This window comes from Scyliorhinus canicula, chromosome 9 (assembly GCF_902713615.1).
Source record: "Scyliorhinus canicula chromosome 9, sScyCan1.1, whole genome shotgun sequence".
Lineage (NCBI taxonomy): Eukaryota > Metazoa > Chordata > Chondrichthyes > Carcharhiniformes > Scyliorhinidae > Scyliorhinus > Scyliorhinus canicula.
In genome coordinates, this window is record NC_052154.1 from 82,541,598 (window position 1) to 82,564,603 (window position 23,006).

Genomic DNA, 23,006 nt, shown 5'->3' on the forward strand with positions numbered 1-23,006 from the left:
GGTCAGAGCCAGGGTTAGGGACAGAGCCAGGGTTAGGGTCAGAGCCAGGGTTAGGGACAGAGCCAGGGTTAGGGTCAGAGCCAGGGTTAGGGTCAGAGCCAGGGTTAGGGTCAGAGCCAGGGTTAGGGTCAGAGCCAGGGACAGAGCCAAGGTTAGGGTCAGAGCCAGGGTTAGGGTCAGAGCCAGGGTTAGGGACAGAGCCAGGGTTAGGGTCAGAGCCAGGGACAGAGCCAGGGTTAGGGTCAGAGCCAGGTACAGCGCCAGGGTTAGGGTCAGAGCCAGGGTTAGGGTCAGAGCCAGGGTTAGGGACAGAGCCAGAAACAGAGCCAGGGTTAGGGACAGAGCCAGGGTTAGGGACAGAGCCAGGGTTAGGGACAGAGCCAGGGTTAGGGTCAGAGCCAGGGTTAGGGACAGAGCCAGGGTTAGGGACAGAGCCAGGGTTAGGGACAGAGCCAGGGTTAGGGTCAGAGGCAGCGTTAGGGTCAGAGCCAGGGTTAGGGACAGAGCCAGGGTTAGGGACAGAGCCAGGGTTAGGGTCAGAGCCAGGGTTAGGGACAGAGCCAGGGTTAGGGTCAGAGGCAGCGTTAGGGACAGAGCCAGGGTTAGGGACAGAGCCAGGGTTAGGGACAGAGCCAGGGTTAGGGTCAGAGCCAGGTTTAGGGTCAGAGCCAGGGCTAGGGACAGAGCCAGGGTTAGGGTCAGAGCCAGGGACAGAGCCAGGGTTAGGGTCAGAGCCAGGGTTAGGGACAGAGCCAGGGTTAGGGACAGAGCCAGGGTTAGGGTCAGAGCCAGGTTTAGGGTCAGAGCCAGGGTTAGGGACAGAGCCAGGGTTAGGGTCAGAGCCAGGGACAGAGCCAGGGTTAGGGTCAGAGCCAGGTACAGCGCCAGGGTTAGGGTCAGAGCCAGGGTTAGGGTCAGAGCCAGGGTTAGGGACAGAGCCAGAAACAGAGCCAGGGTTAGGGACAGAGCCAGGGTTAGGGACAGAGCCAGGGTTAGGGACAGAGCCAGGGTTAGGGACAGAGCCAGGGATAGGGACAGAGCCAGGGCTAGGGACAGAGCCAGGGTTAGGGTCAGAGCCAGGGACAGAGCCAGGGTTAGGGTCAGAGCCAGGGTTAGGGACAGAGCCAGGGTTAGGGTCAGAGCCAGGGACAGAGCCTGGGTTAGGGTCAGAGCCAGGGTTAGGGTCAGAGCCAGGGTTAGGGACAGAGCCAGGGTTAGGGTCAGAGGCAGGGTTAGGGACAGAGCCAGGGTTAGGGACAGAGCCAGGGTTAGGGACAGAGCCAGGGTTAGGGTCAGAGCCAGGTTTAGGGTCAGAGCCAGGTTTAGGGTCAGAGCCAGGGCTAGGGACAGAGCCAGGGTTAGGGTCAGAGCCAGGGACAGAGCCAGGGTTAGGGTCAGAGCCAGGGTTAGGGTCAGAGCCAGGGTTAGGGACAGAGCCAGGGTTAGGGACAGAGCCAGGGTTAGGGACAGAGCCAGGGTTAGGGACAGAGCCAGGGTTAGGGTCAGAGGCAGCGTTAGGGTCAGAGCCAGGGTTAGGGACAGAGCCAGGGTTAGGGTCAGAGCCAGGGTTAGGGACAGAGCCAGGGTTAGGGACAGAGCCAGGGTTAGGGACAGAGCCAGGGTTAGGGACAGAGCCAGGGTTAGGGACAGAGCCAGGGTTAGGGTCAGAGGCAGCGTTAGGGACAGAGCCAGGGTTAGGGACAGAGCCAGGGTTAGGGACAGAGCCAGGGTTAGGGTCAGAGGCAGCGTTAGGGACAGAGCCAGGGTTAGGGACAGAGCCAGGGTTAGGGTCAGAGCCAGGTTTAGGGTCAGAGCCAGGGCTAGGGACAGAGCCAGGGTTAGGGTCAGAGCCAGGGACAGAGCCAGGGTTAGGGTCAGAGCCAGGGTTAGGGACAGAGCCAGGGTTAGGGTCAGAGCCAGGGACAGAGCCTGGGTTAGGGTCAGAGCCAGGGTTAAGGTCAGAGCCAGGGTTAGGGACAGAGCCAGGGTTAGGGACAGAGCCAGCCAGGGTTAGGGACAGAGCCAGCCAGGGTTAGGGACAGAGCCAGCCAGGGTTAGGGACAGAGCCAGGGTTAGGGTCAGAGCCAGGGTTAGGGTCAGAGCCAGGGTTAGGGTCAGAGCCAGGGTTAGGGTCAGAGCCAGGGTTAGGGACAGAGCCAGGGTTAGGGACAGAGCCAGGGTTAGGGACAGAGCCAGGGTTAGGGTCAGAGGCAGGGTTAGGGACAGAGCCAGGGCTAGGGTAGAGCCAGGGTTAGGGACAGAGCCAGGGTTAGGGACAGAGCCAGGGTTAGGGACAGAGCCAGGGACAGAGCCAGGGTTAGGGTCAGAGCCAGGTTTAGGGTCAGAGCCAGGTTTAGGGTCAGAGCCAGGGCTAGGGACAGAGCCAGGGTTAGGGTCAGAGCCAGGGACAGAGCCAGGGTTAGGGTCAGAGCCAGGGTTAGGGTCAGAGCCAGGGTTAGGGTCAGAGCCAGGGTTAGGGACAGAGCCAGGGTTAGGGTCAGAGCCAGGGACAGAGCCTGGGTTAGGGTCAGAGCCAGGGTTAGGGACAGAGCCAGGGTTAGGGACAGAGCCAGGGTTAGGGTCAGAGGCAGGGTTAGGGTCAGAGCCAGGGTTAGGGTCAGAGCCAGAGTTAGGGTCAGAGCCAGGGTTAGGGACAGAGCCAGGGTTGGGGACAGAGCCAGGGTTAGGGACAGAGCCAGGGACAGAGCGAAGGTTAGGGTCAGAGCCAGGGTTAGGGTCAGAGGCAGCGTTAGGGACAGAGCCAGGGACAGAGCCAGGGTTAGGGTCAGAGCCAGGGTTAGGGTCAGAGCCAGGGTTAGGGTCAGAGCCAGGGTTAGGGTCAGAGCCAGAGTTAGGGTCAGAGCCAGGGTTAGGGACAGAGCCAGGGTTGGGGACAGAGCCAGGGTTAGGGACAGAGCCAGGGACAGAGCGAAGGTTAGGGTCAGAGCCAGGGTTAGGGTCAGAGGCAGCGTTAGGGACAGAGCCAGGGACAGAGCCAGGGTTAGGGTCAGAGCCAGGGTTAGGGTCAGACCCAGGGTTAGGGTCAGAGGCAGCGTTAGGGACAGAGCCAGGGTTAGGGACAGAGCCAGGGTTAGGGACAGAGCCGGGGTTCGGGACAGAGCCGGGGTTAGGGACAGAGCCGGGGTTAGGGACAGAGCCGGGGTTAGGGACAGAGCCAGGGTTAGGGTCAGAGCCAGGGTTAGGGTCAGAGCCAGTGTTAGGGTCAGAACCAGGGTTAGGGTCAGAGCCAGGGACAGAGCCAGGGTTAGGGTCAGAGCCGGGGTTAGGGTCAGGGCCAAGGTTATGATGAGTAAGAGGGAGATAAAGAGCCTAAGAATGAACAGGTCACCGCTAGCTGGCCTGTCAGTTCTGTGAGGATCTACCTTGGCGTCTCCGACTGCTGATTTTACGGAAGAGCGTCCCGTCACACAGGCGGTTGAGCCGCTGCTGTTTGATCAGTTCCATCAGCTCTGGCTTCAGCCTCTCTCTCAACTCCCTGCGTGATAGAAGAGATGCGTGTTAATAGCTTCTACAGACCCGTGAGAGCATGATACAAACATTTTTTTCTTAGCACCATACAAACATGCGTGCACATAAACATGGAGACACGCAAAGATGTACACATGAACATAAGTGTACACCTACCGGCACTAAGGAAAACCCATGAACTAAAGTTAACTTCCTCACTGGGGTTAAATGTTGCTTCAATATTTTTTTTTATTGAAGTGAAATTTGGAGTGACTTCTGGTTATGGCCATGAGGTGAACAGTCACACACAAGGTGGTTCCTGCTTCCGGATTCGATTTTGTCCCTTTTTGCCTGTTTAACAGGTGTTGTTTGGAGAGAAAAGTGGTGCAAGTAGAAAGCTTTGGTTCCTCCTCTGATTTGGAAGGCCCTCATGTCGCAGGACAGGAGAAAATGCGAAGGACCCTGTGCCATCCTTACCCAGGAGTTAACAAACACAGACAAGTGGTCTCTGATGACCTGGCGAAGGTGATTGAGGTGGGGGCGGAAGTCAGTCGCATAACTTTGGACAGGGTGGAACAACGGCTGGAGGTACATAGAACATAGAACATAGAACAGTACAGCACAGAACAGGCCCTTCGGCCCTCGATGTTGTGCCGAGCAATGATCACCCTACTCAAACCCACGTATCCACCCTATACCCATTACCCAACAATCCCCCCATTAACCTTACACTACGGGCAATTTAGCATGGCCAATCCACCTAACCCGCACATCTTTGGACTGTGGGAGGAAACCGGAGCACCCGGAGGAAACCCACGCACACACAGGGAGGACGTGCAGACTCCGCACAGACAGTGACCCAGCTGGGAATCAAACCTGGGACCCTGGAGCTGTGAAGCATTTATGCTAGCCACCATGCTACCGTGCTGCCACTACAGGGCTCGACAATCAGAATTTCATAAGTCTCCATGAGATTCCCCCCTCGTTCATCTGAACTCTAGCGAGAACAGGACAGGGGGAGACGGTCACTGAGCGGCAGCACGGTAGCACAGTGGTTAGCACTGTTGTTTCACAGCGCCAGTGTTCCAGGCTCAACTCCCAGCTTGGGCCACTGTCTATGCGGAGTCTGCACGTTCTCCCCGTGTCTGCATGGGTTTCCTCCAGGTGCTCCGGTTTCCTCCCACAAGACGTGCTGTTATGTAATTTGGACATTCTGAATTCTCCCTCTGTGTACCCGAGTGTATGCGCCAGAGTGTGGCGACTAGAGGCTTCACCCAGTAACTTCATTGCAGTGTTAATGTAAGCTTACTTGTGACAATAAAGATTATTAAAAACAAGCATAGTGATCGGATTGCCTCTTCGGAGGCACAGGTGGTGTTGTTGGCAGAGAGGCAGAAGATATTGAAGACCAAGGTGGATGATCTAAAGAATTGCTCCAGACACCAGAATTTGAGGATCGTCGGGCTGCCGGAGGGGAGAGAAGGAACGAGTGCCACAGAGCATGTGGCAAAAATGTTTAAAAAGCTGGTGGGAAGGAGGTCTTGGCGACCCCTCCCCAAGTTAGTTGGGCCCACCGGGCGTTGAGACAGGTCTGGGGACGTGCCACAGACGATTAGGGTATGACTCCACAGATACTTGGATAAGGAAAGGATCCTGAGGCAGGCGAAGGACATAATCTAGATTTGAGGACCATCCTTTTTTAAAAAAAATTTAGATTACCCAATTATTTTTTCCAATTAAGGGGCAATTTAGCGTGGCCAATCCACCTACTCTGCACATTTTTGGGTTGTGGGGGCGAAACCCACGCAGCCACGGGGAGAATGTGCAAACTCCACACGGACAGTGACCCAGAGCCGGGATCGAACCTGGGACTTCAGCACCGTGAGGCGGTTGTGCTAACCACTAGGCCACCGTGCTGCCCATTTGAGGACCATCCTATCGGAATTTATCAGGATGTCGGGACAGAGCTGACAAAAACACGTGCAGGGTTTAATGAGGCCAAGGCAGCTCCTTACAAGAGCAAAGTGCATATTGGAGTCGTGTACCAGCCTCGCCTCCGGGTCATGTTCAAAGATCGGGACTTTTCCTTCTGGAAATGACTTCAAAAAGAAGCATGGATTGTAGGAGAAATGTTTTTTTTATATAAATCTTTTTATTGGCATTTCCCATATTTATATACAGTGTAGGAGAAATGTTATTGATTACACCGGATTGTTGTTTTAAAAAAAAATGTGTTTTGCTATTTCTTTGCCTTCTATGATGGGGTGTAGATTAATTTGTTCTTAATCGAGGACAAAAGTTCGGCACAACATCGTGGGCCGAAGTGCCTGTTCCGTGCTGTATTTTCTATGCTCTATGTTCTTTCTAGATTTGTGGTTTGTTGTTTTTTAAAAAATGTGTTTTGCTATTTCTTTGCCTTCTTTCTGGATTTGTGGTTTTGTTTGTTTTTTTCTTTTACCCTACTGGTGGGAATGTTTGGGAGAGGGATTGCGTGTGGGTTTGTGCGCTTTTTTCTTCCCTGAAATGTGTGATATTTAAGACGGGTTCGGGTATGGAGGCTTTTTGATGATCATTGTGTTATAATCCTGATTTTCCCCCAAGCAGGGGGGGGGGGGGTCACCCTGCCAGCAATCACGCTTGTTACCGTGAGCAAAGTGGGGGAGAGAGCTGTAGCTAGTTACCAGGGGGTGGAAGGGGGGGGGGGGGGGGGGGGGGGGGGGGTGTTGCTGCGGTAACAAGCCAAGGTTGGTTGGGTTTTCTTTGTTAGGGGTGGGTGTGGGGCTTGTTGGAGCTGGGTGGGTTGTTTGTTTGGTGCTTGGGAGGGGGGTGGGTAGATTGCCGATGATGAATGTTTCTTTGTTTATGTACTGCTCTGAGGGTGTGGGGTGAAGGTGGCCGTCTTGTGTGTGCCTGCAACTGGTGTCGGCTGGGGTCCTGGTGGACTTCCTTGTGGGTGGGATGTGGATGGTCATAGTAGAGGGGTTACATGGAACATGCGGGGGTTAAATGGGCCAGTTAGGGTGCACTTGACCAGACACGTATGAGTATGGACGGCACGGTAGCACAGTGGCTAGCACTGTTGCTTCACAGCACCAGGACCCCAGGTTCGAGTTCCAACTTTGTTCACTGTCTGTGCGGAGTCTGCACGTTCTCCCCGTGTTGGTGTAGGTTTTCTCCGGGTGCTCCGGTTTCCTCTCAAGTCCTGAAAGACGTACTTGTCAGGTGAATTGGACATTCTGAATTCTCCCTCTGTGTACCCGAACAGGTACCGGAGTGTGGCGACTAGGGGATTTTCACAGTAACTTCATTGCAGTGTTAATGCAAGTCTACTTGTGACACTAATAAAGATTATTATGATGAGTGGGTTCTTTCCGGGTGTAGAGGAGAGGTCTGAGCGTTGTTCAAGGGGGGCGACAAACCCCTCACACATGTTTGGGCCTTGCCCTAAATTGGTGAAATTCTGGGCTTCCTTCTTCAAAACAATGTTGGAGATTTTGGGAGTTACAGTGGAGCCGTAGCCAATGGTGGGGATCTTCGGAGTGTCAGACTTGCCGGGGCTGCAGCACGGGAAGAAGACTGGTGACTTGGCCTTCCGCTTCTTAATAAGGCTTCGGCAAAGTTGGGGGATTTGTCGGAATTCCTGAATTTGGAAAAGATAAAGTATGCTGTTCATTACTTTTTTAAAGGAGCTAGTTGTCATCAGCAATTAGGGTGGGCTTGGAGGGGGAGGGGATGGGAGGATTCTGGGTAAATACAGGATAGATGGGGCTGAATTATGGGGATATTTTTATTAAAATGTTATAAATTTGTTTGACCATTTTGTATGTTATAATTGAAAATCTTTCAAATAAAAATAGTGAAAATGTGGAATTTAATACCAACATGCATATGGATTAAGAGCAGGAGTAGGCCATTCAGCCTGTTGAGCCTGTTCCACCATTCAATAAGATCATGGGCGCAGTTTTCCGGCTATGCAGCGCCCGAAAAGTAGCTCACTGTGGCGCAGCATGGCCGATAGAAGCCAAAAGCTCCTGGGATCTACCTGGCTCGCAATGCTGCAATGTAAATCTTGCCCATTGTTAGCAAATTTACACATTAAAATGAGACAGCTAGTCTCACTTTAATGTGTAGATTCCCGAGTTACCCAAAGCGTGGGATCTTTTGTCCGGTGAGTGCCGTTCAGCACTGGTCTCCAAAAATAGGGCCCAGTTGGAATGGCACTCATGGAGATCTCTAGGTGCATGCCCTCTGGGCAGGGAGATACCCTGGCAGTGCTGGTGCCACCTGGGCACCTTGGCAGTGCCACCCGAGTACTAGTGTGGCACTGTGAGGGTGCCCGGGTGTTACTGCCAGCTGCCATTGGCACTGCCAAGATGCCAAACTGGCATTTGTGTGTGCTGATGATCGGGCTGGGGTGCCCTGCATGGGTTTCCGGTGGGGGCTCGGAGATTGGGACGTTGTTTTCAAATTGCATCCAGCTGCACTGAGGAGATCCGGTGAGCGGAGATCCGGTGAGTGGAGATCCGGTGAGTGGAGATCCGGTGAGCGGAGCTCCTCAGTGCACAAAACGGGGCCATGTGCGGCCTCGGCCGCGTGTTACCCGCTGAGTCCCCTATCAAATGCGAGTGGCGTTTTATAGTCTTGTGTTTCTCCGTACTACGAGCCCCATAGTTGATCTGATTGGGTCTTCATCTCTACAAAATCTGGGTAGGAGATGAACACAGAAGACCTCCTTGTAGATGCAGTTGTAGAGCGTTACAACACAACTTGCTCTCACCAAGTAGTTGAATCGCTGGATTCATTGTGAAAGGACATGTAAAGCAATTTTGCCTACACTGTCCTAAATGTCACATCCTACTGCACCGCTCATGTCATCTGCCTGTGAATCTATGGAGATAATGAACAACTTTACTTTAAAATAAACAATGGCATATGGACAATTTACCACAATCCGAGGTGGAGTTCATGGGGTCAGGTGACCTTTTGGGATTTCTGCTCAGACATGGACTAACTCATGTCTCTGGAAAGTCATTAAATTGTAAATGGCCATATGTAGAGGACCCTCTTTTGGAAAGACATTCAAAGTGCAAGTCCGTTTATGGAATTTACAGCTCCTTTCGTTTGGATATTTACAGAAGCTCAAAAACAATTGTACTGCCCCCCTCCCACACCTCTACCCAAGACACCTGCCCATTCACTCCCATTGTATACAATCCCAACGGACTAAACACCTTCCCATTCACTCTCACTGTAAACAATCCCAACAGACTAAACACCTTCCCATTCACTTTCACTGTAAACAATCCCAACGGACTAAACCCCTTCCCATTCACTCCCATTGTACACAATCCCAACGGACTAAACCCCTTCCCATTCACTCTCACTGTAAACAATCCCAACGGACTAAACCCCTTCCCATTCACTCCCACTGTACGCAATCCCAACGGACTAAACCCCTTCCCATTCACTCTCACTGTAAACAATCCCAATGGACTAAACCCCTTCCCATTCACTCCCACTGTACGCATTCCCAATGGACTAAACCCCTTCCCATTCACTCTCACTGTAAACAATCCCAATGGACTAAACCCCTTCCCATTCACTCCCACTGTACGCAATCCCAACGGACTAAACCCCTTCCCATTCACTCTCACTGTAAACAATCCCAACGGACTAAACCCCTTCCCATTCACTCTCACTGTAAACAATCCCAACGGACTAAACCCCTTCCTCTTCACTCTCACTGTACACAATCCCAATGAACTAAACCCCTTCCCATTTACTCCCACTGTGCATAATGCCAACGGACTAAACCCCTTCCCATTCACTCTCACTGCAAACAATCCCAACGGACTAAACCCCTTCCCATTCACTCTCACTGCAAACAATCCCAACGGACTAAACCCTTTCCCGTTCACTCCCGTAATGATTCTAAAGGATCTCTTTACTTCCAATTTATTCCTATTACGGGGAATTCCAATGGATGAAACCCCTTCCCATTAACTCACTGCAATAAATCTCAATGGATCAAACTTTCTCCCATTGCGTTCATTATACCAATCACTTCCCATTCCCTCTCACAGTCAAGAATTCCAATGGATTAAAAACATTCCCATTTTCACTTACTATTTGGATTCCTGATAGGCTCAACTTGTTCGAATGATCCCCGGTACTGAGAGCCCAGTCATGAAGTGTGAGCTAAACCGAAACTGGTTCTGACTGTCCATCGGCATATGGACACCATCTACCAGGGAGGTACTAGGTAGTAATAGGGAGCAGGAACCCTGTGATTTGTTCTCTCTCTAACGTAGCACAGGATAATGTAAAAATAATCAAATATAATTTGAGGGATTTAGCAGAGTAACACAAACTTTGTCTATTGGGTCAAACAGCTCAGACTCAACATAATGAAATGACTCACTGATGTTCTCGATTATTCTCCAGTCACCACTTGTTTTGGCTCCAGAAGAATGTAGACTCAATATCAGGGGTGTGAAAGGTCTGGTACATTCTTGCCCCAAGAGCATGATGGAATATAGACACTAGGATATGGAGCATATGATTTGGAGCGCAGTTTGGGGTCGTTGAATCTCGGGAGAGGCTTCTTCCGAGACTTGCAATGCATGAGACGTCTCCCGAGATTCAACCAAATCTTGCGGACGTCGTGATCTGGATCTCACCTCTGCTGGGCGAAATTCAGATCAGCATATTTAAATGAGCCGCTCCTGATCCTCAAATGTGGACCATGCATAACAGTAGCTGGGGCTTTCCCAGGCCATTGGAGACCCCTGGGTGGTTGGGGACAGGGCAGGATGGTGCCCTGGCTCTCCCTCTGTCAGGGTGGCACTGCCAGGCTGGCAGGAGCAGTGCCAGGGTGCTACTGTGGCAGTGCCAGGGTACCCAGGTTCCAGGGCGGTACGGCCAAGATCAGGACCTGAGGGGGGCCATGCCCATGAAAAGGGAGGATGAGGGGGGTTTTGAAGGGGACTCATAAAAGTTCGGGGTGGGGTGGTTAAGGACAGGGGTCCTGAATTGAGGGGGGAAACCCGAAAGAGGTTTGCCTGAAAATGGAGAGGGGACCTCAGCGACCCCATAGTGGGATGTCCTCACTTGGGACATTGTGGGAAAATGCCCAAGTGTGAGGAGGGTGACATTGCCTGTGGACGGGGAAATGTGGGGAACCCTCAAGCTCACTTAGAGATCGAGACACTCTTTCAAAATGGTCGCCCAGTCTTGCCGGCAAGATCAGCTCTCCGCCATTGAAGACATTTCTAAGTGCGGGCTTGATGGGGAGAAACTCTCCAAGGCCCAAAAACATGATTTTGTGACGTTGAATAGTGGTGTGAATCTCACCAAAATGAGAAACACCCCACCAAACTCACCCACAACGACACTTAGACATTTTTTGATTGAATTTTGCCTGTGTTCTTATATAAGGAGCAAAATAAAAATGGCTGTCAAGGGATGTGGTGCAAGATAGGTAAAAGGTCAGTCATGATCTCATTGAATGGCAGATCTGGCTCGAGAGTCAATGGCGTCCTCCTGGCTCTTAATGTGATTGAACAGAATTGTGTTCGGTTTTTTCAGTGTTGAGTTTGATGGTTTGAAAGCTCTTCTGGCCGTGGTTCCACCTTCATAGACACCAGCCGGTGCCCAACCCACGACCTAACAATGACGGGATTATAAAACCAGAAAGTGCCAACAAAGTTTGGAGAGGCATTTGTTTTTTCCCGGCACGTTTAGAGGCAGGCCAATGTGAGCTCCAAGTGGTTCAAATCTAGTTACAAAACCCATTTCACGTTATATCTAACAGCTATATCAAGGCCTTACAGGACTGGTGGTGCCAGGGTCTCCTCCTGGTGCATCCTTTCAGTCTGCCGCAGTTTGAGGATCTCACTGTAGTTCAAAGCGTTCACCTTGTTGCGGAAGAGCTCGAGGGAGGTGGGTTTGGAGGCCAACGTTCGCGTGATCTGCTCCCGTACCACCTGCATAACCTGGAACAGAAAGCACAAGAGCACAGCTCACAACCCGTCGGGCCTTTCAACAAGTGGATGTCTCCCTCCCCTTCTCTCAGTTCTTGGGGTATTGCTCACGAATTGCCCACATTCCTCAGGGTACTTACCCACTTAGCCACAGTTACACCAAACTGCCCGACCGCTCTGGGTATACTGCTTCATGCAGCAACGAGGGAGTAATGTCCTGTCAGTGGTCATAGAGTCTTAGAGGTCCACTACACAGAAAAGACCCTTCAGCCCATTGCGTCTGGCCTGTCAAAATCAACCACCTAACTATTCTAATCCCATTTTCCAGTACTTGGCCCGTAGCCTTGTATGCCTTGGGATTACAAGTGCCTGTCTAAATACTTAAATGTTGTGAGGGTCTCTGACTTCCACCACCCTCTGGGTGAAAAAGCTTTTTCTCACATCCCCTCTAAACTTCCTGTCCCTGCCCTTAAATCTATGCACGTTTATCATTAATCTCTCCAACATGGGGAAAGGTTACTTCCTGTCTACTCTATCTATGCACCTCATAATTTTATACCTCTCAATCATGTGCCCCCTCAGTCTCCTCTGCTCCAAGGAAAACAATCCCAGTCTATCCAATCTCTCTTCAGAACTGAAACTCTCCAGCCCAGGCAACATCCCGATAAATCTCCTCGGCACCCTTTCCAGTGCTATCACTTCCCTCCTTTAATGTGGATTCCAGAACTGCGCACAATACTGTAGCTATGGCCTGACCAGCATGTTCCACAGTTCCAGCATAACCTCCCTATTCTTAAACTCTGTGCCTTGGCTAATAAAGCAAGTGTACCAAATGTCTTCTTTTTTATTAAATTAAGGGGCAATTTAGTGTGGCCAGTCGATGTACCCTGCACATCTTTGGGTTGTGGAGGTGAAACCCTACCATATGCCTTCTTAACTACTTTATCCATCTGCCCTGCTCTCTTAAACAAACATGCAAACCAAGGTCCCTCTGATCATCAGTGCATCCCAGGTTCCTGCCGTTTATTATATATTCCCTTGCCTTGTTTGTCCTGCCCAAATGCATCACCTCACACTTATCTGGATTGAATTCCATTTGCCATTGATCAGCCCATCTATAACCTCCTGTAATGTAAAGCTGTGCTCGTGACTATTTACCACCACACCAATTTTCATATCGTCCGCAAACTTACTGATCAACCCTCCTACATTCAAGTCTAAATCATTTATATAAACCACAAACAGCAATGGCCCCAACATTGAACCCTGTGGGACCCCACTGGACACAGGCGTCCAGTCAGAAAAACACCCCTGAACTATCGCCCTCTGCTTCCTACCACTCAGCCAATTCTGGATCCAATTTGCCAAATTTCCTTGGGTCCCATGGGCTCTTAACTTCAATATCAGTCTCCCATGTGGGACCTTGGCAAAGGTCTTGCTGAAGTCCAGGCAGACTACGTTAAATGCATTTCCCTCATCTCCACACCTGGTCACCTCTTTGAAAATTTCTGTCAAGTTGGTCAGGCATGACCTCCCCTTAACAAAACTACGCTAACTGTTTTTGATTAATCCCTGCCTCTCCAAATGCAGATTCATTCTTCTCCCAGAATTACTTCCAATAGTTTCCCCACCACTGATATTAGACTGACTGGCTGTAGTTTCCTGGTTTATCTCGTCCTCCCTTCTTGAATAATGGTATCACATCGGCTATCCTCTAGTCCTCTGGCACCTCTCCTGTGGCCAGAGAGGAATTGAAAGTTATTGTCAGCGCCCCTGATATTTCCTCATTGCCTTACTCAACAGCTGGGATACATTTGATCTGGCCCTGGAAGTTTATCTATTTTTTTTTTTACACCTGGTAACCCACTCAGAACCTCCTCTCTGTTTATGTTAATTTCTTCAATTTTATCTTAGTCCTTCTCCCCGATTTCTATACTCACACTGTCCTTCTCCCCAGTGAACACTGAACCAAAATATTTAGGACCCTGCCTATATCCCCAGCTTCACACACACACATTACTACTGTGGTCCTGAAATGTAGTGCAGAAGGGGACAGAAGTAAACGGGGTCTTTAGGGACTTTTACGAGGGATTGTACCGGTCGGAACCTCCGAGGGGGAGAGAGGGGATGGAGAGCTTCATGAACAGGCTATGTTTCCCAAGGGTTCAAGAGAGGCTGGTTGAGGGGCTGGGGGCGCCGATAGAGTTGGAGGAGCTAGTCAGGGGGATCGGGCAAATGCAGTCAGGTAAGGCCCCGGGGCCGGACGGGTTCCCGGCAGAATTTTACAAAAAATATGCGGACCTGGTGGGTCCCCTGCTGGTGCGAACTTTCAATGAGGCGTGGGAGGGGGGGGCTTTGCCCTCGACGATGTCGCGGGCACTGATCTCTTTGATCCTAAAACGGGATAAGGACCCCTTGCAGTGCGGATCATATAGGCCTATTTCACTCCTTAACGTAGACGCTAAGTTGCTGGCGAAGATCCTGGCTACCAGGATAGAGGATTGTGTGCCAGAGGTAATTCATGAAGATCAGACAGGGTTTGTCAAGGGGCGGCAGCTCAACACGAATGTGCGGAGACTGCTCAATGTTATCATGATGCCGGCAGTGGAGGGGGAGGCGGAGATAGTGGTGGCGCTGGATGCAGAGAAGGCGTTTGATAGAGTTGAGTGGGGGTACCTATGGGAGGTGCTGGAGAGGTTTGGATTTGGGGAGGGATTCATCAAATGGGTGAGGCTGCTTTACGCGGCGCCGATGGCGAGTGTAGTCACAAATGGAAGGAGATCGGAGTATTTTAGGCTTTATCGTCGACCAGGCAGGGGTGTCCCCTGTCCCCCCTGCTCTTTGCACTGGCGATTGAACCGCTGGCCATGGCGTTGAGGGAGTCAGGGAAGTGGAGGGGTCTGGTGCGGGGGGGGGGGGAGGAGCACCGGGTATCGCTGTATGCAGACGACCTGCTGTTATATGTGGCGGACCCAGAGGGGGGAATGCCGGGGGTGATGGAACTGTTAGCGGAATTTGGGGGCTTCTCGGGCTATAAGCTGAACTTAGGAAAGAGCGAGGTATTTGTAGTGCACCCGGGAGATCAGGAGGAGGGAATTGGGAGGCTCCCCTTCAGGAGGGCAGTGAAGAGTTTCAGGTACCTGGGGGTGCAGGTGGCCAGGAGTTGGGGGGCTCTTCATAAGCTTAACTTCACCAGACTAGTGGAACAGATGGAGGAGGAATTTAAAAGGTGGGACATGGTGCCGCTATCGCTGGCGGGCAGAGTGCAATCCGTCAAAATGACGGTTCTCCCGAGGTTCTTGTTCCTCTTCCAGTGCTTGCCCATCTTTATCCCTAGGGCCTTTTTTAAAAGGGTGACCAGCAGCATCATGGGATTTGTTTGGGCGCATGGCACCCCGAGGGTGAAGAGGGTCTTCTTGGAGCGGAGTAGGGATGGGGGGGGGCTGGCGTTGCCCAACCTCTCGGGGTATTACTGGGCGGCCAACGTGTCGATGGTGCGTAAGTGGGTGATGGAGGGGGAGGGGGCAGCATGGAAACGAATGGAGAGAGCGTCCTGTGGGGATACAAGCCTGGGGGCCCTGGTAACGGCGCCGTGGCCGCTCCCTCCCACGAGGTATACCACGAGTCCGGTGGTGGCGGCTACCCTCAAGATTTGGGGGCAGTGGAGGCGACATAGGGGAGAAGTGGGGGGCTCGATGGAGGCTCCGTTAAGGGGGAACCATAGGTTCGTCCCGGGGAACATGGATGGGGGATTTCGGGGATGGTATAGAACGGGCATTAGACAGCTGAAGGACCTGTTTATCGACGGAAGGTTTGCGAGCCTGGGGGAGTTGGAAGAGAAATTTGGGCTCCCGCCGGGAAACATGTTTAGATATCTGCAGGTAAAGGCATTTGCTAGACGGCAGGTGGAGGGATTCCCTGCGCTCCCCGCGAAGGGGGTGAGTGACAGGGTGCTCTCGGGGGTCTGGGTCGGGGAGGGGAAGATATCCGATATCTACAAGCTTACGCAGGAGAAGGAAGAGGCGTCAGTAGAGGAGCTGAAAACGAAGTGGGAGGGGGAACTGGGGGAACAGATCGAAGACGGGACATGGGCTGATGCCCTGGAGAGGGTAAATTCTTCCTCCTCGTGTGCGCGGCTTAGCCTCATCCAATTCAAGGTGCTGCATAGGGCCCACATGACTGGGACGAGGATGAGTAGGTTCTTTGGGGGTGAAGATAGGTGTGCCAGGTGCTCGGGGAGTCCAGCGAACCATGCCCATATGTTCTGGGCATGCCCGGCATTGGAGGAGTTCTGGAAGGGGGTGGCGAGGACGGTGTCAAGGGTGGTGGGATCCAGGGTCAAGCCAGGATGGGGACTCGCGATCTTTGGGGTTGGGGTAGAGCCGGGAGTGCAGGAGGCGAAAGAGGCCGGTGTGCTGGCCTTTGCGTCCCTAGTAGCCCGGCGAAGGATTTTGCTACAGTGGAAGGACGCGAGGCCCCCAAGCGTGGAGACCTGGATCAATGACATGGCGGGCTTCATTAAGCTTGAGAAGGTTAAATTCGCCCTGAGAGGATCGGTGCAAGGGTTCTTTAAACGGTGGCAACCTTTCCTCGACTTTCTGGCTCAACGATAGGGTACAGGGACAGTAGCAGCAGCAACCCGGGGGGGGGGGGGGGGGGGGGGGGGGGGCGTTGATTATGTTAGCTTATTTTATTTAAATTTGATTTATCTAATTTTAATTTATGGTTAAGTTCTCTTGTTTGGGGGGGGGGGGGGAATGTGATACATGTGATGTTACGGTATGGGGGGAATTGTGGGTGTTATGGGGCTGTTAGATGCATATTACTGCTTTTTGCTATACTTTTTGTTATATTTTCTGCAAAAAATTCCAATAAAAAAATTAAAAAAAAAAAAACAAACTACTGTGGTCCTTAATGGGCCCTGCTCTTTCCCTAGTTAGCCTTGAACCTTTAATATAGGGGCTTTAATATAGGGGCTTTTCACAGTAACTTCGTTGAAGCCTACTCGTGACAATAAGCGATTTTCATTTCATTTTCATTTCACATTTGCAAAATAACAAGATTTTCCCTCATTTTACCTGCCATTATCCTTTTATGCCCCCCATTTACTCTCCTTTTTTAAGTTCCCTCTTGGTCATTCTATACTCCTCTAGGGCTTCTGCAGTTTTGAGCCCTCGATATCTGCCATAAGTCTCTCTCTTTCTCTTTATACAATGCTGTATATCCCTCGATATCCAGGGTTCACCGCATTTGTTGGGGCCACCCTTTTTCTTGATTGGTGGGCCGTGTTCTCTCCCTATTTCCTTCTTGAATGCACCCCACTGCTCTGTCACAGAATTACATAAAAATCTTGGCTCCCAGTCCACTCTGGCCAAATCATAATTGATCTTATTAAAATCAGCCTCTCCCAAGTTTCAAACTTTGATTTCAGTTCCGTCCTTGTCCTTTTCCATAACAATCTTGAATCTAACGGAGTTGTAATCACGGTCTGAAAAATGCTCCCCCAATGATACTTCAACCATTTGGCCAGCTTCCTTACCGAAAATTAAGTCCTCGATCACCCTCCTATCTTGTAGGACCTTCTACCTACTGGCTTAAAACATTCTCCTGGATGCATTTTAAGAATTCTTCTCCCTCTGAACCTTTCAAACTGTGGGCGCGATCCTATTACCATGCTGCGCCTGAATGTCAAACTGTGGGCGCGATCCTATTACCATGCTGCGCCTGAATGTCAAACTGTGGGCGCGATTCAATTGCCATGCTGAGCCTGAATGCCAGCTCACCTAGGTGCAACGTGGTCAATAGAAGGTGGGAGACCACGCCCCCGGAATCTACCCCGGGGTAGCAATGCATCGTGAGATCCAACGCAATCTCGCGAGACGTTGCAATGTAAATCCCGTCCATTGTGACAGAGACCGGAGGTTCAATTGCTGGCAGAGTCCAGACGTGGCAGCACCATGGATGCTGGTTGTTGAGAGTTGAGATGGCATGCGGGTGAGGTTGGTGGGAGGTGAGCCGCAGAGCGTAGCAAATGGGTGGCACGGTAGCACAGTGGCTAGCACTGTTGCTTCACAGCGCTAGGGTCCTGGGTTCGATTCCCGGCTTGGGTCACTGTCTGCGCAGAGTCTGCATGTTCTCCCTGTGTCTGTGTGGGTTTCCTCCGGGTGCTCCGGTTTCCTCCCACAAGTCCCGAAAGATGTGCTGTTATTGGACATTGTGAATTTTCCCTCTGTGACCCGAGCAGGTGCCAGAATGTGGCGACTAGGGACTTTTCACAGTAACTTCATTGCAGTGTTAACGTAAGCATACTTGTGACAATAAAGATTATTATTATAAGAATTGGAGCTGCTTTGGGAAGCAGGTTGATTGGAGAAGGGAGAAGAGAAAAGTACCAGGATGTGGAAGGAGTCCGAGAAGACAGAGATCTTCGTGCCATTGAAACACTGTTTACATCAGGAGGAGGCTACTCTACCCATCAAATTGGTGCTAGAACAATCTAAAACTAATTCCATAGCACTGTCCCATCCTCTTGCTTAAAATGCCCACCGAACATTTGCTTAAAACGATGATTTCTGCCTCAAATAATGCTTTTTGTAAGGTATACCTTGCTCCAACAGCTCGCTGCAAAGAAAATGGTGCAGAGTGATGAAGCAATAAATGTCAGATCAATTTGGAGAGAGTCCAAAATGGAAGTATATCAAACCACTGCTCTCCAAAGAGAAGTTTTAACTGGTTGGCACAGAGTATACGATGAGATCAGAAACATGAAACAAGACCAGGTTAAAGAACTCTCAGGCTCAAATCCTTCTGCGCTCGGGTACAAATGTTATACCCTCCCTAAAGACAAGTCAAGCAAAACTCCATTTGCTCCATTCAAGAGCTGTTACCTTCACATGGCTTGGCTCCCAGTCGATCAGGCACCATCTGTTCCCTGTATACAGCTCCATCAGTGAATGCCCCCAGGCACTCCCACATCACCAGAAGATGATTAAAAGCTTACAAATTGAGGTCACCTCTATTATGTGGCAGACCGAGCAACACAATTCCTGATAAAAAAATATTTGGGATTTTGGAATGTTTGCAGTAGCATAGTCCAGATGTTTGCTCACTTTCATAGTGGAGGACAGGAGCTCAGGTGTTAGCGTTAGTCTTGGTTAACCACTGGGCGGGCAGCGCTCTTTTTGAGTCAGAAGGTTAAGGGTTCGACTACCATGCCAGATATTTGAGCACGCAATTAGTGCTCGATTGAGGGATTGCCGCAGCATCCGAGGTGCCACATTTGGATCCTCAGCGCCGTGAGACAGCAGTGTTAAACATTGCCCAACCGTGCCGCCCTGTGGACACGAAAGATATTGAGACCACCGTCTCAAATTCAGGGCCCAGTCCCCAAAGTGGGCCAGTATTCCTGTGTGAACCTAGGCTGTGGGTTCACTCACTGAGCAGCGGAATGTGGGTGGTGGTGTGGGGTGCGCAATACAGCTGACCCCTGCCCTGGCTGGAGGCTCACCTGCTGGACTCTTTCAAGCAGGGGTCGTGACCTAGCAAACTGATGTGAAAACTATGATGTCTCCATGCCCCTCGCTCACTGTCAGGGCACTGCAGCTAATTGTAACACTCCTACTATCACTCCTGTTGAGATTGAAATACGGACAGGGGAACCCGGGGCCTTCTTGATCTGTATGGCTTAATCCCCATTTACCATTATCATCACCAACGGACAGAAACAACAGGGTGGAGGCACGGTGAGGGAGGCAGGGAGACCTGGGTGAAGGGGCAAGAGGCAGTGTGAAGAGTTGGGGGAAAAATAGGGGAACAGTGAGACTTGTGCAAAGGTTGGGGGACGTCGAGAGGGTTGATCAACATTTTCAACAAAATGTTGATCTCATCAGCCCCACGCCAAGTAAAGGTTGACAGTGCTGAGCAACAGTAACTGTCTGGGACATCCTGATCAATGGTCAATGTAATGATATGTATAATCTAAGGAGAGTAAAGGGTTAACAAGATGATGTTAATGCATATCAACACTCGATGGAATCACTAAGTAGTCTTATAAATGGCTGTGTCTCGAGGCATTCTGGGAGAAGCTGTTGGAGACGTTGACGTAGAAGGATAGTGTGAAGTTCGGTTAGAGTGTAGGTTATATATTAGAGTGATAATTAATTACTGTATCAATACTATTATTTTGTTACCTTTTACTCAGTAGAGTGTGCAAACCAATTTAAGTAGTGTAAAATAAACTAGTTTTGATTTAAACATATAGCTTTATGTTCTTTGTCAACACTACAACTTTGGCTATCTTGGAGAACAATACAAGGAACATAACATGCAACCAGTAGTGGACAGCCATAACAGTCAATGCAGAGGAAAAGCACAAGAAATTGGAAAATGAAGTGATAGCGTGTCAGGACATGTGCCCAAACATTATTAATCTGTCGATTGCTAAATAAGTGTGCTTTTTTATTAATTGCTGCTGGTTCAGTTGTGGTTGGTGGAGGGGTGAAATTAGCCTGGCATTGTGATTCACCCGAATTAATTAACCAAACTACTCTATAAATATCAGCCTTTTCAAAGTGAAAAATACAGATTTTGAACCCAATCCCTAGGCTGCTGGTGGCTGGCAGTGAGGGGCCCGGCAGTCAGAGGCTGGGGGCAAGATCGGGTGGGATTCCCTTTTTCACTGCACTCTCGTTGTAACTGCTTCTTTTCATGTGTCATGTAAGAGGCAAAAGGGGATTTTTAATTGTTAACAAACAAAAGCCCCTAAAATGCCCATGACAAGTGTAACAAAAAGAGGGTTTGGCAAAGATTTTTATCTTGCCACTGGTGCGAGGGGAAGGGTTTCAGATTCCTGGGACATTGGGCCCAGTTCTGGGGGAGGTGGGGTCAGCACAAACTGGACGGGCTACACCTGGGCAGGACTCGGACTTATGTCGTCGGGGGGAGTATTTACCAGAGTGGTTGTGGAGGGTTGAAATTAAAATGGCAGAGAGATGAACATCTATGCAAACGTCAGAGGAGGGGGGAAGTACAGACAAGAACAAAAGACAGAAAGGAGAAGAAGAAAAGTGATAGGCAGAGAAATCAAGGGCCAGAAATGAAACAGGTCCACAGTGAAAAATAGTGGGAACAGGACAAGGAATGTTAAAAAGACAAACCTTAAGGCTTTCTGCCTTGATATGTGGAGCATTCACAATAAAGTGGATGAATTAATCTCGAACAGGTATGACATAGTCCCGATTACGGAGACATGAATGCAGGGTGACTGGGATTGGGAACTGAACATTTAGAGGTATTCAGTATTTAGGAAGCACAGACAAAAAGGAAAAGGTGTTGGGGTTGCATTGCTGGTTAAAGATGAAATTAACTCAATAGTGAGGAAGGATAATAGCTCTGACCATGTGGAATCTGTATGGGTACACCTTCCCAAGGGCAAGTAGGGACGACTAATCAATGCTGGTCTAGCCAGTAATGTTAACATCTCGCGAAAGAATAATAATAATCTTTATTAGTGTCATAAGTAGGTTGACAGTAGCGCTGCAATGAAGTTACTGTGAAAGGCCCCTAGTCGCCACACAACGGCACCTGTTCGGGTACACTGAGGGAGAATTCAGAATGTCCAATTCACCGAACAAGCACATCTTTCGGCACTTGTGGGAGGAAACCGGAGCACAAGTCGAAAATCCATGCGGACACAGGGAGAACGTGCAGACTCCGCACAGACAGTGACCAAAGCCTGGAATCGACAAATGAAACAACTTGCATAGTGGGCAACATGGCGGCAGAGTGGTTAGCACTGCTGCCTCACAGCACCAGGGACCCGGGTTCAAATTCAACCTTGAGTGACTGTCTATGTGGAGTCTCTACATTTTCCTGGTATCTGTGTAGGTTTCCTCTGGGTGCTCCAGTTTCCTCCCACAGCCCAAAGATCTGCAGGTTAGGTGGATTGGCCATGCTAAATTGTCCCCCAGTGTCCAAAATGTTAGATCGGGTTACAGGGATGGGGTGGGGGCATGGGCCAAGATGGGGATCTTTTTCAGAGGGTCAGTGCAGACTCAATGGGCCAAATGGCACTGTAGGGATTCTATGATGTATGGTGTCTTTCACATTGTAAAACTCCAATGCAAGTCAGTGAGCACTGGCATGCTGAGTGAATGGGACTTGATGTAGCAGAGTTTTAGATGTGACTAACATTGTAGTAACGTCCACAACAGCCTTGATGAACACCATTCTCAGGTTGTACATGTGGTGATATGCATCACTGTAAATACACAAGGGGTTAATGTAAATACATGTAGACTAGATAGACGCTAGAGGGAGCACCAGAGACATGACACACAGGCATTCAACCAATAGGTCAGTTAGATAGGACACGACCAATGGGCATTCAAGAAACACACAAGAGGTGACACTACCACAGGGGGGCATTACACCAACCCATATATAAGGGCACAGCACACATGATCTTCCTCTTTCCAGTGGAGACGCTAGTGTGTACACAGGGTTGATTGAAACACATCACACCCACCACGTGGATTGCAGCAGACTGGTTCGTCAGTCTGAGTAGCTCTAGCAGGATTACCAGGAGAGTCTAATCCAAGTAGGAGAATTGTTAACAGTTTAATAAATGTGTTAAAGCTATCTCCAAGTCTGAACCTTCCTTTGTCAGAGTGCAGATCAAGGAAGCAGCTTATGCTATGTCAAGAGCATATCAAAACATGGCACCAGTGTGTGACTGTTAAATCCATATAGTTACAATTCAGCGAACAGTGACAACCAGCGACGGCACCCAGGCAAGATGATGTTCGTGATTCCGGTTCCACAGCAGCTCAGGTACCAAGGCAATCTCAGTGAAAACTGGCGTGCGTTCAGGCAGAGATTTGAGATCTACCTGGTAGCGTCTGACCTAAATGGCGTGGCGGATGCAGAGAAAATAAAGCTTCTACATACCATCGCGGGTCCAGAAGCAGCTGAAATCTTCCAGACCTTCAAATACTCAAAGGAGCAAAACAAGAGCGACTTCCAGGCAGTCCTGGACAAATTCCAGAAATTCTGCGAGGAAGATACTAGAAAAAAAAGTAAAAGAGGCGCCAAAACTCACCACGAGGTAGGCTTGCAGCAACAAACGGCAGTTTTGATTTGCAGCCATCTTGGAAAAGGTGCTGCACATGTGCAGTTGCGCGAAGAGCGCACGAGCAGCCGCACATGCGCAATTGTGAAAAAGGCTCCAAGTAAAGGAACAGCGATCTGCGCATGTCCAATCGCTTCCTCCGACCTACGTCACAAACGTCATTACGTCAGAGGCCCCGGACCACGCCCACTTAAGGGGAGATGTCCCAAAACACAAAAAAAAGTTTGAAAGCTGTAAAACTCGATTCTTTCACCTGGAACAACAGCACAATGCCTGAAATTCGACCAGTAGCTGAAAGTAACCTCCGCAGAACCCTGCAACATGCAGTAAGCACCGGCCTAGAAGGTGATATGGTCTTGGAAGACAACAACTCAGACGAAGATTTCATCTTGGGAGGTGGCTACCCCAGTGCCAAATCCGAACCGCAA

The 23,006-nt window shown here is 50.3% G+C and overlaps 1 protein-coding gene across 2 annotated transcripts in view; it reads right to left on the reverse strand.

The window, feature by feature from the left end:
• The window catches only part of elmo3 (engulfment and cell motility 3), a 207,185-nt gene that overhangs the window by 21,245 nt on the left and 162,934 nt on the right, over positions 1 to 23,006 (reverse strand). For both annotated transcript variants that reach the window (XM_038807072.1, XM_038807073.1), the window contains 2 exons: positions 11,299 to 11,462; positions 3,384 to 3,496 (listed from right to left, as the gene is read on the reverse strand). In XM_038807072.1, the coding sequence (XP_038663000.1) occupies positions 3,384 to 3,496; positions 11,299 to 11,462 (277 nt within the window). The remainder of the gene's footprint in view (positions 1 to 3,383; positions 3,497 to 11,298; positions 11,463 to 23,006) is intronic.